Below are 12076 nucleotides of genomic sequence, written 5' to 3' on the forward strand. Positions count from 1 at the left end.
GATGTAGATTATAATCATTTTTGGTAAGAGTTAGACTCCACCCTTTCCTCCTTCCTTTCCTACAGTTATTTGCATCAGCTTGTGAAGAAAACCAACTGACAATGTCATTCAGACGCCAGCACTGAAGAATCAGTGTGCAGAGCCTTACGTGAGACCCACCCACACACAGCGCAGTGAAATCAACTCACAGTGGATACAGCACACAGGTAAAACCAGAAGCTATAAAGCTGTGGCCACAGAGGGGAGAGCTGCTGAGCACTGGCTTTCGCAATTCGCTTGGGGTGAGGGGAAGGGGGGAGCTGAGGGGAAAATACCAAAAACTTAGGCCATAAAAGTAAACACAAACTGTACTCCACTATACTAAAAGGCAGCTGTGCTGAAAAAAAGAAAAGAAAAAAAAAGCAACAGCACAATGAACTATAGTGTACACACCTGGAAAATAATCTGCACATCATCTGACTGATAAAGAAATTAATCCCTGAACACATACACTCAGCACCAGGAAAATTAGTAATTTGGGTAAAAAACGGGCAAAAGACTGAATAGACATATTTGCCCAAAGGACATAAAAATGGCTGAAAATACATGAACAGACGACATTCAACATCGCTAAGCTTTAAGGAAATGCATCCAGCCAGCCCATCTCTTCTCTCCTCCCTAACGTTCTTCATCCCCACAAAACAAAAAGCTTTCTGTTCTCCACAGCAAGGATGCTCCTAGGAGACATGCTGAAGAGTCAGATGCGCATGAAAGACACGGCAAACACTGCAGTCTCGCTTCGATCACAGTGGGATCTAAGAGTCAAACGCCTAAGAAACTGAGTTGTGGAGGAAACAGAAAGCTTTCAGTCAGAACAGCAATTCGAAGTCTCTATGTAGAAACTGTACGGAATCATGCGACATCAGCACATTTTAGCTTCTCTAGGCACAAAACAACCAAGAAGGCAACGCAACATGACGGCTCTGTCAATCTGACTCACTATAGTAAGTAACATTTTATTAAATATGTGTCCTGTCATAACCATGCTATAACCTTTAGTGTACATAATAGAAACAGAAATTTAAAAAGATTACCAAAGATCGTCTTTGGCTTTGCTACAAGGATGGAAAGGCTGGCATGCAGAGTAAGAGGGGGAGGTCGGCAGGGCTGTGCTGAGCAGAGCTGTCCAGAATCTAAGGAAAGTCCCTCATGCTGGGGCAGAATTCTGAATGAGCCTTCTTCTCACTTGTGTTCTTTATTTTTCACCTAGAGGTTTTCCTCTTCAGCAACGGGACTAACTAACTCCAGCAGTGGCAGGCGGTCCTGCTGCCTGAGCTTAGTGGCTGAATCCTGCTGCTCCGGATCCACCAGCTTGCTTAGACAGCGACACCACAGTGGGGAATGTTAGTGAACTGCACTACAACAGCGGGGAACCGATGGCAGACGGCAGTCACCCAGTGGCCCCCTTCCCCGCAGCTCCTCTGCACCACAGCCATGCTCAGACTAAGCGGCCCTCGCTTGGGAGTCAGTGTGAGGCTGGCTGAGAGTCTGCACATGGCCGCTTCATCTTCAGGGGCAGACGAGTCTCCTCGGAACCCGCCATACTGCCAGCAGTCTCGTTTTTCAGTCACTACTAAAGACAGCATATTGTTGCCCAACTTTAACTGCCTGTTTCACATGATGCTGATATGTAGTTTTCACGGTAAACAGGTGCCCAGGTTACTGTATTAAGGCAAAGAAACACAAGAACTCCAGGGCTGGTAACTAATCCTACACTGTACGTCTGGATCACTGAACTGTACAGCATGGGGCTACATGACGGTCTTAAGGTGTCATCAGCCAAGCCGACTGGCCAGGGGAGAATAGCTGAAGACACAATATTCTGAATAGGTCTCAAAGCCTTGGTTTAACTGAAATTCACAGAACTCTTTTTTTTTCTCTCTTAGATGTATCTTTTTTTCGAAAAAGAAGAAATCTTTTGTAAAAATTCATTAGGAAAAATAAAGAAAAAATATAACATGTAGAAACTACAACATAACATATCATAAAATACAAGCTCAGGCTTACCAATTCATTTATATTTTTAATTACAAAAATAAAACTAACAAAAACTGCTCACAAAACATAAAACTGTTTCCCAAAAGGAACACATTCCCTTATTTGTTTCTCTCACTAGCAAACTTCGAATGGTGCAACTACCATGACTAAATGACAGCCCTGTCATAGTTACCCTGCTCTGACACAGAGCGCAGATGATGTTCCTAGTGACAGCACTAGGTTGCGGAGGACACACAGGGAACAAATAACAGAAAATCAGCTCTCAGCCACAGGTGGTAAAAAGACATATGTGTTATTTTAATGTGAATTTCAGGTAATGCCATGCTGCAAATTGGACCTCAAAAGACTATAAATGGGGTGAGGCTGTAGCTTAGTGGGAGACTCCTTACCTAGAATAGCCCTGAAAAAGTCAAGAGTACAGTGTGGCCAAAATGAAAACTTCAAGTTGATACTGATCACCTATCAGGAAGATGTGCCAGCAAATCAATAACTATGGACCTCAGTTGCCAGGAAGATATGATGGCTGGCTTTTGGACAGAGAGAAGCTTACTTTTTCAAAGGACAGACTAGGCTGTGCTATGGTCTTCTCAAAGTGCTGCAGCTGATTCTCCTGCAACTTCCTTCAGGAAACCTCAGTTATGGAAATGGTTCTGTACCTTATCCATTGTCCAGTGGCGCACAGAGTGCTGCAGATCAGTCACTTTCACGTAAGTGTTCCAAACAACAATCACCCCAATGCAGTCTCCTGAATACATGTGGTGACCTATTAAAAACAACAAATTACTCACTTAAGAATTTCACAGATGTTATAAAAATAAAAAATGATATGAAGTTGGAGGAAGCACAACCCAGTCAAAGCTCTGACTTGCCAACGAAAGGTTTTCAGTTTAAAAGTTAAAAAGCAAATAAGCAGCTCAGATTATAATCTTAATTATCCTTAGGTACATTCTTCACTTTTAAAAAGCATTTTTTGATAACATTTCCCTTTGCCATTTACCTGACTCCAAATGCAAAAAGAGATGAACAACGTAGTCGGCACATGTATTCTACTCATATCCAAACTATCTGAAGTACCCAACATGCATCTGTGTTCATTATTATTAGTGTATGTAATCATTTATATGCCTAGAAAAACACCTAATATGCACTTTAAACATAGTGACCGTTAAATTAAAAATGATCAGGGAATTGAAAAATCTTAAGAACAAGTATTAATATCAGTTTTTAAAAAACTGAATGGGACTCCGAAAACACAGGTTCAGCATCACGACCATGCAGGATGCAGGGACACGTTTTACATAACTGCTAACAAATATGGCTGTTTGAAACTGTGGATTTAACTGTTTACAACATAGTTTATCCAGCTGGTAAATACTCATATATTCGAATGCTCTTTCTAATTCTGAGCAAAGACAAGTACTATTTTTCTCTGATTATTATTTTGATACTGATAGCTAGAATATGAAAATGGCAGCTCAGTAGATGATAGGCTTTTTTATTCTGTCATCCAAAAAAATCCTGTGCTTTATTTTAAAATGTCATTTATGTTACTCAAATGCTGAGAACCTTTAGTTATTTGCAAATTCCTTCTATGTGTGTTTTACAAATTACTATTGCTACATCAGCATGTGCATTACAACATTCTCCTGGAATTCCCCCACCTCTTTTATTGTGTACCACGTAACATAAAATGTTCTTAAGGGAAATGCTACCAACAGCGCGCACTAATGCAGATAAACACATCCGTGAGATGTAGTACGCGAAGGGTTCTCAGAACAGAAGGTAACTGGGCATAAAACTGTGAGGTATAAGCAGAACACCTGCCCTGCTGCACAACACTGAGAGTAACTTTAAACTGCACAACTGTTAACACAGCGCATCTCTCTTAAGCACCAACAGCTACTAGTAAAAGAAAACAATCAGTTCCTCAGGAAAGCACCCACGACCAGAGCATGTTCCATGACACACCTTCCTCATCAAAGCAGATAGAGTTGACAAAACTCTTGTGGGCGTCGATCTGGCGGACTAAGATGGCAGTGTCTTCTCTCGAGTCGATCTTCCACACCCTTATCATAGAGTCATAGCATCCTGTGACCACCAGCTCCCGTGTAGCTGGGTGGAATTTAGCCGTGTAGACGAAAGAAGGATGAGGCAGGACTCTGAATGTACTGGTACTGTTTATTTCATTCTTCCAAACCCTGGGAAAGGACAGAAGGTAGCAAACTGCTTGAAACGCAAACTTTCTGTAGCTGTTTTTAGAAGAATATAAGCAGTAAGTCTTAGGTAAGAAAATGCCAAGTAATTGTAAACTAATGTTAATTAGTATTTATAAAAAGTGGGGTAATGATCACATTTTGGGTTGGTTGGATCACATTGGATGGTTGGATTATTTCGCTTTTCTTTTTTTTTTTTTTTAAACAAAGTCATTTCTCATGAAATACATTTTTATCTATAAATGTAACCTACACTATAAATGTAAAAGCTTACCTGTATTTGGACATAATCTATTTTTAAAACTATTTTGACATTGTGTAAATATATACTCAATAGCTCCTAAAATATTATTTAGCACAATATGCATTAAAAAGTAGGGAAGAGGGTGGAAGAGATAGCTCAGAGGTTAAGAGTGCTGGCTGCTCTTGCAGAAGACCCAGGCCAGGTTCCCAGAACCCACATGGTGGTTTACAGCCATCTGCAATTCCAGTGCCAGGGGATCCAAGACAGCCTCTTCTGACCCTAGCAGGCACCACACCTGCATGTGTACATATATACATTCAGGTAAAACACTCAAACACATAATTAAATATATACATAATTTTAAAAGGCAGGAAGTAACTTTTAATAGGTTTTTTCAAAATGCTTCCTAGTGGAAGCCAAGAGAATTAGAGAGCCCACTAACTTTTTAATTTGTATTTCAAAGCCTAAATAATATACATGTAGATCCCAAACACTTAAACATCATAATTAAATAAGTGATTTCCTTTTTTAAGATTATATGTGTTTGTGCCCGTGTACACACACGTGGAACCCAGAGCTTGACCCTGGATGTCTTCCTCAGTGGTTTCTGACCTTATTTTTTGAGACAGAAGGTCACTGATTGGCTAGACAGGTTGTCCCGAGAGCTGCACTGGTCCTTCTGGCTTCTGCTGTGCGGGGCTTTCGCGTGTGGGTCCCGGGGAATCTGGACCCGGCTACTGTGCTTGTGCCTTTATGCAGGGATTTTTATCAACTGATCCATGTCCTTACTTTGTTTGATTAAAATGATTACGGCGTATCGGCCGAGAACAAGCTTTCACACACATTAGGCACTATCTCCACCCTTGCCACTCCTGAGTGCATGTGTGAGACAGGTGAAGTCACACTTTAATGTATCGAAGCTCTCTGTGCGCGAGTCAGTGGGTGTTTTATATGATGGAATGGGGGGATTATTAGAATCAAGAGAAAACATTTGTATTGGAATTTGTACTCATTTTTAAATTACTGACTAAGACTTATGTCACAAGTTATAAACGAAGGAAGAAAATCCAGTCGTCTATTCGGTAGAGACATTTTGAGTTTTCTCAGCAGCTGGTTAAAATATAAGCTAACTACTAAAGGAACACACTAATGATGAAGAGGTGAAGAACGCTCCCAGGTGAGATTAAAGCGTTTGTGTTACCGACTAAACATTTCATTAGACACATTTCAATGAGCATGTGCTGCTTGAGACAGAACCAAGACAAAGATAACGCCGTGGCTGATTTGAAGGGAATATTTTGATAGTTAACAGGTGACCTCTCAGCCGATTGCTAATAAGTCTTGGTGTTGTTTGAAATACTATCCATACGATGAGATGAAGGCCTTCAAACTGACTCAACACAGTATTGTGTATATGTACATGTAATTGGAATGAAATTATTTTTGTGGAAAAACTGAACTTGTTTGTTCATTTTTATTTTATTTTATTTTTTTAAAAAAGATTATTTATTATGTATGCAGTGCTCTGCTTACATGTACACCTGCAGACCCAAAGAGGGCATCAGATCACATTATAGATGGTTGTGAGCCACCATGTGGTTGCTGGGAATTGAACTCAAGACCTCTGGAAGAGCAGGCAGTGCTCTTAACCTCTGAGCCATCTCTCCAGCCCGACACAGAATATCTTTAGACTTGGGAAAGAAAAGACATATAATAAAAAAGTTAAAACAGTACTGTAAGCTGGGATACAGCTGAGGGCCTGTGGCCCTCCTGGAAAGGCAGTCCACATGGTCCGACTGTATTACAAGCCGTCGGCATGAGGGGACCAGACTATGCCAGAAACAAGTGAAGGAGAAAGTGAGCTAAAGCCATGGCAGGGAGCTCACAGGCCCAAACCCGGGAAGCATTCATCGGGGTCTGGGTCTGCTGCTGGTGGATGGAAAGAGCGACGTGGAAGGCTGGAAGACAGCTCAGCAGGAAAGAGGGCTCAGGTGACTTAAGGCTGCAAAGCCCAGTCAAGTCTCTCATATAATGACAATGTCTGTGCTAAAAGAGTGTGGCAGACAATATCCTTAGAGGGAGAATAAACAATGGTGACATGTTGATCAATAGTTATTTATATAGAAAGGGAAGGCGATGAGGTCAGCAGTAGGAGGAGCCCAGCCACTAGAAACTGCATGGATGTTTAAGCAAGAACAGAGGTACAGAGAGTCAGTAAGAACAAAGTGACTGCAGATCTCCAATGACTGCAGTAATGGCTCCTTGAGCATCTTTAATAACTTTTATTTTGTCAAGTTTTGCCATATTTTGAATGTCATGAATATTCAAGGTTAAGCAAGCAGCTAAAAGATGTAAATAAGCTTAAAAATTAGCTCTTAAAACATTTTATTGAGCCAAGTATGCTGGCCATGCCTGTAATTCCTGCACACTGGAGTCTGAGGCAGAAAGAATACACATTTGAGTCAGCCTGGGCTACAAGTATGACTCTGAAAAAAACTAAAGAACCAGACAACAAATACAATATTTTATTGTGATACATATTAAATTGAAAGGGGAATAACTTAAACTGACTTTCTAAAAATGCAAATAAGCTGTAAGGTGCTTAACTGAGTCATCTCCTTGGCTTACACCTCCCTACTGACCACCAACAGGTTTGCGCTCCTACACCTAAGCCCCAGTGAAGACAGTCCACACATACAGTGTATGACAAATCTAAATGTTTAGCCTTCTTGCATATCATCATTTAAAACTAGTCAGGGCCAAAAATGATATACATTACACAAATAAAGCACAGTCACAAGGACTGCCATCGGGTTTTACCGCTGTGAAGCACAGCTTTGACAGTCAGCGCCATATCTGTCTCTTTATATCTCTTAGCGTTCCTTGATGGCAAACACCACGCACAGGAAGTGCTTCCTGAATATGTACTCACCTGGCTGTGCCATCAGATGATGAGGTAACGAGATAGCGATCATCTTTTGACCAGTCGAGGTCATAAATGATATTGAGGTGGCCACACAATTCTCTCATGAAACGTCCAGAAGGAATTTCATAAACTAATAAAAAATATTCAGAAATTAAACTTCTAGGAGAGCTTTAATTCAATAAATAAATAAATACACAACTTGTAATAAAAATTAAGTACTATCTGTAAAATTAAAACAAAAATATTTGTAATAGTAGCACAATTTCAAAATATATTCAAGAACTGTTTCATTTGCTTTAATCCCAAGAGTTTACACAAAATTTAATATATGCTAAATTTTGACAATATTCTATCAATTGTTAGAACCCAAAAATAACTTTTTGATAGTCAATTTATGAAAAATTGATAACATTTATATTACAATTCACTTTATAACTTGGAGTTTCATGAATAAGGTATTACTTCCCTCTAAAATCAATTAAATTCCAAAAAAATTGGTTTATAATGAGAAATGTAATGTATTCCATTGTCAGAAAGAAATTCTAATAGTAAAATGCTAGCGAGCATAACAGCATTAGCAAGGAATGAACTGGAGAGACAAAACACGGTACTCAGGACGGCAGGCTGGACAGTGACACAGAACAGCGTGCAAGTCTCTGCTCCCACCTAGTGGTGAAATCAACCACCCTTCAAGCAGCAGTTCAGGACCCAGAGAACTTGGGGAAATCCACTCCCCGCATAAAAGGAAAGAGAAAACTGGCAAGAGTTCTCAAAATGGTGTTACGGGATTCTGAGAATCAACTCTGCAAAGCTCGGGACAGTGGGGGGCAGATGGGGGGCTGAATCTCACAAGAACACTGAGCTTTGTGGTGCTGCAACTACCTAAGTCCTCCTTCCTAAACACTAAAGCAACTGCAAAAACAACGACGCTCAGGAGCCACACAAGGAGCAGAGCAGGCCAGGAGCTCCCTAAAGCCCTTCCCTATTCAGTGACCTGTCAGATCCAACACAGGCCCAAGGCCGGCTTAACATGGGTTTGCGCAGGGTTCGCACAAGCATCCTGATTCTGAGCATTCACTCAGTGGCGGCATTTGACACTGCGGCTGCTTAAGAGCTGGGGACAAGAAGCAGCCTTGTTCACAGAACAGCAGATACAAACAAGCAGAACCTCAGATGTAACAGGAAACTATAGACAACTTCAAAATATTGCTGGGAGTCCAGGTTCCTCACACGTGTATGTAAAGGCTACGTGCATGTCCGAGACAAACCTGAGAGGCTTTATCTGTGTGCGTGATCTGAAGAAGCTCAGCACTAACAGTAGGTGAAGAAGGCTCAGCACTAACAGTAAGTGAAGAAGGCTCAGCACTAACAGTACGTGAAGAAGGCTTGGGGAGTTTGAAATTGTGAGCTGAGGCCCTGAAAGAATACCCCGGAACAGTGCTCCCCGGCCAAGAGCATCGTCAGACCCAGCTAGCTGACTAGGTGCTGTCTACAGAAGGTTGACAGCACAGCAGACAGCAGAGACTCCACAGAATTCACCTCGGAGAGTCACTGCACAACCAGAAGCAGTAACAGAACCCAGGTGGCTGATGGGAGAAGAAGACAAACAGCTATACTGCACTGCATTATTTCAAATACCCAGTTTTCAACATAAAGTTGTGAAAAAGCAAACAAACAAGAAAGCACAGCTTCACACAGGGAAAAAAATCACCTGAAAAAATAATGATTAATACTTCCAAAATTTATGATCTGCATATTGAACAAGCGAGGTAGATTCTCAGTCAGACACACCATAATGAAGTAGTGCAAAGCCAGGGACAACTGTTCTCATTATATTTTCTGAGATGTGAATAATAAATAGATCTAAGTCCATAATTATTTAAGCACAAAATAGCATTTAGCATAGATAAATCTAAAACAGACAAACTGAAATGAAGATAAACCTTTCATTAGCCCAAAGAGAAAAATGACTATTACTATCTGGAACACCAAACACATGATGGTGTGAGGTGAGGTGAAGTCCAGCATGGCCGAGCACTCGGGGCAGATACTCAGAGAACCTGGCTTCTTCTAGCCATGGACAGTCAGTTTCATTTCCAAGACAAAACAAATTACTACGTCCAGAACAGTATAATGCTGCACTTAAAATCTCCCAGACTTCCCTATCGTAGCGGGAGCTTTCTCTGAGGTACTTTAGAGTCGCTTATTGGAATGCTACAACATGAAAAATTGCTGCGCTTTTGTATTTCAGTCATCACAAATATCAACTAAAATCATAGTGGACTAAGAGTTTCCCATGAGATTTACTATTTGTTCTTAACACTAAAATAGATAATGTTTACAAAAATCCACCTGCATTTTAAAAAATGACATCTTTCATTTAGTCACCCTCATTCTGAATAGGTATCATAAGCAACTGTCCCTTTATTTGGAAGAAATCTGATTTACTAGAGACTTCTTAAATTAGTATCTCAGATAATCTAAAAACCCAATATTGACTATAAAAAATACAGCCAAGTTAAGTAGGAGGCACTAATTCTCACGTATAATCGGATATCCGTCTCGGCTGGCACAGGCTGCTGCTAACACCCTTCCGTTATGGGAGAAACCAAGACAGAAGCACCCTCGCTCTCCAGCGTTTAGTGAGAAGAGATGCTTGTTGGGGATACGGCAAGCCTAAAAGGAATATATTAGACTACATCAATCATAAAATATCAAAATAAAATGACCTGGCAATTTCCATTACCAAAAATGTCCTCTTCAAGTCCTTTTGCTATGATAGATAGGAAACACACGTACATAGAATGATGGGAAACTACAGACAATTATTTTTTCAGTACAGAATTGGTTTTCCATGAAATTAATGTCTAATTAGCCCGTGATAGAACTAAAACACAAAGAAAGAGTGTCAGTATCTGGTGCTCCCTCCACCAGGATCACTGCTCCCCTGCTTTCCCATGGCCTCAGGAATGTTTTCACCTCCTCCTTCCACGACAGCAGCCATGTCTGCTAAGGCCAGAGACATCTGAAAGCTGCAAGCACCATACATGTGCTAGATTAAGTTAAGGACCTATGAATGGTCACTCTCAGTTCCCCTCTCTGAAGTGACCATCCACGTTTGCGTCTCCAAGGCAGAGCCCTGTCCTCTGACTCATCCTCACTTTTGCTCTCTGGTTTCCGTTCCTCATGGCCATGAGGGTCTGAAAATACCATGTGAGGAATTCCAGAAATAAATGATTCCTAAATTCAAAAATGTGTCCCATTCTAAGGAGTGTGTTGGAATTCTGCCATCCACATCCTACAGTGAACAGGCATGATCTCTTTGCTTGTAATGTGATGTTACATGTTTTGCGGGCCTGTCAGTCATCATCAGTTGATGAATCATCAGACTGACTACCGTGATACTGCAAGCATGACAGCAGCAGTGTAACCGATACAAATATCCCAAGCTGTAAAGTGCTTCCTTTAAGTGTAAAGGAGAGACGGCCTAGCTCCCGAGTTCCTCAAGAGGTTGACGTAAGTGCACACTGGGTCCTAGCTGTGTATCAGGAATGTTGCGCCTCACTACAAATGTCTTTAATACATTCACCAGCCTAGCGCTGTGGATAGCTCCTGTCAGCCGACAGTAAATACTATTAACTAAACACACTTAATAGAGACAAGTCTGAGCCAAGCTTCTCCTCCCTTAAACCGCTGTTCTCTAGTGCGTTGCCACAGCAGTGCTGAACTAGCAAACGCAGCATCACCAAACACCTCACCTGGCCAGGCAGGCGCTTCCACTTTACTGTCTCCTTTGAGTCCTCCAGTCCAGGCTCCGTGTCCACTGAACTTGTCTCACGGTGGCGCTCACAGTACACTGGTGTACCTTGTTCCTCCTGGAGAGCCATCATGGAGCGGTAAGATGGCTTTATCTAAATGTGTATGGAAAATGAGAAAATGTACATCACACTCAGTTAAATTAAACATATGCACAAACACACACAAGCCATGGTGTACTTGTGGACGTCAAGTTGTGAGAACTGGCTCACTCCTTCCTACATGAGGTATGAGTAGAGGCCAAGAGGCATGTCCACAAGTTGTTTCTTACTCTTAACATACATGCCTCTCAAGTACTACGACAGAGTCTGGTGTGGCAGCGCATGTCTGTAATCCTAGCACTTGGGCGGCAGAGGCAGGTAGATCTCTGTGAGTGTGAGGCCAGCCTGGTCTACGGAGTGAGTTACAGAACAGATACAGCTATAGTGCAACTCTGTCTTGAATACAAATAAGCAAGCAAGCAAACACAACCCAATTAAAACACTGAAACAAATGGTATGAAAACCTTTTCAAAACACAGGTCAGCATTTTCCTTTTTTCATTTGTATATTACTCTAAATGAAATAAAAGCTATTTGAACTAGGTTCCTATAATCAGAAAGTTTGGATGGAAAAATAGTAGACTCCAATAGTAAAATGGTTTTACTTAATTATTTTTGTTATATTATTTGTTTGGGGTTTTGAGACAATGTCTCAAGTAGTTCAAGCTGCCTCAAACTTGCTATGTACTGGAAGTTTTGCATTCTATATTCCTCTTCACATGTGCTGGGATTACAGGCTTTTATCCACACTCAGATGTATAAAATACATCTTGATAGCTCTGTCTCCTCGTGTCTGCTTC

At 41.1% G+C, this 12076-nt stretch overlaps 1 protein-coding gene across 3 annotated transcripts in view; it reads right to left on the reverse strand.

Annotated features, from left to right (window-relative positions):
* The window catches only part of AHI1 (Abelson helper integration site 1), a 129220-nt gene that overhangs the window by 104725 nt on the left and 12419 nt on the right, over positions 1-12076 (reverse strand). For all 3 annotated transcript variants that reach the window (XM_084777565.1, XM_084777566.1, XM_084777564.1), the window contains exons 8-12: positions 11179-11331; positions 9964-10096; positions 7427-7550; positions 4006-4235; positions 2694-2800 (exon numbers count right to left, since the gene is read on the reverse strand). In XM_084777565.1, the coding sequence (XP_084633691.1) occupies positions 2694-2800; positions 4006-4235; positions 7427-7550; positions 9964-10096; positions 11179-11331 (747 nt within the window). The remainder of the gene's footprint in view (positions 1-2693; positions 2801-4005; positions 4236-7426; positions 7551-9963; positions 10097-11178; positions 11332-12076) is intronic.

The sequence above is a fragment of the Acomys minous genome (genome assembly GCF_964271855.1).
Source record: "Acomys minous genome assembly, chromosome: 3".
NCBI lineage: Eukaryota > Metazoa > Chordata > Mammalia > Rodentia > Muridae > Acomys > Acomys minous.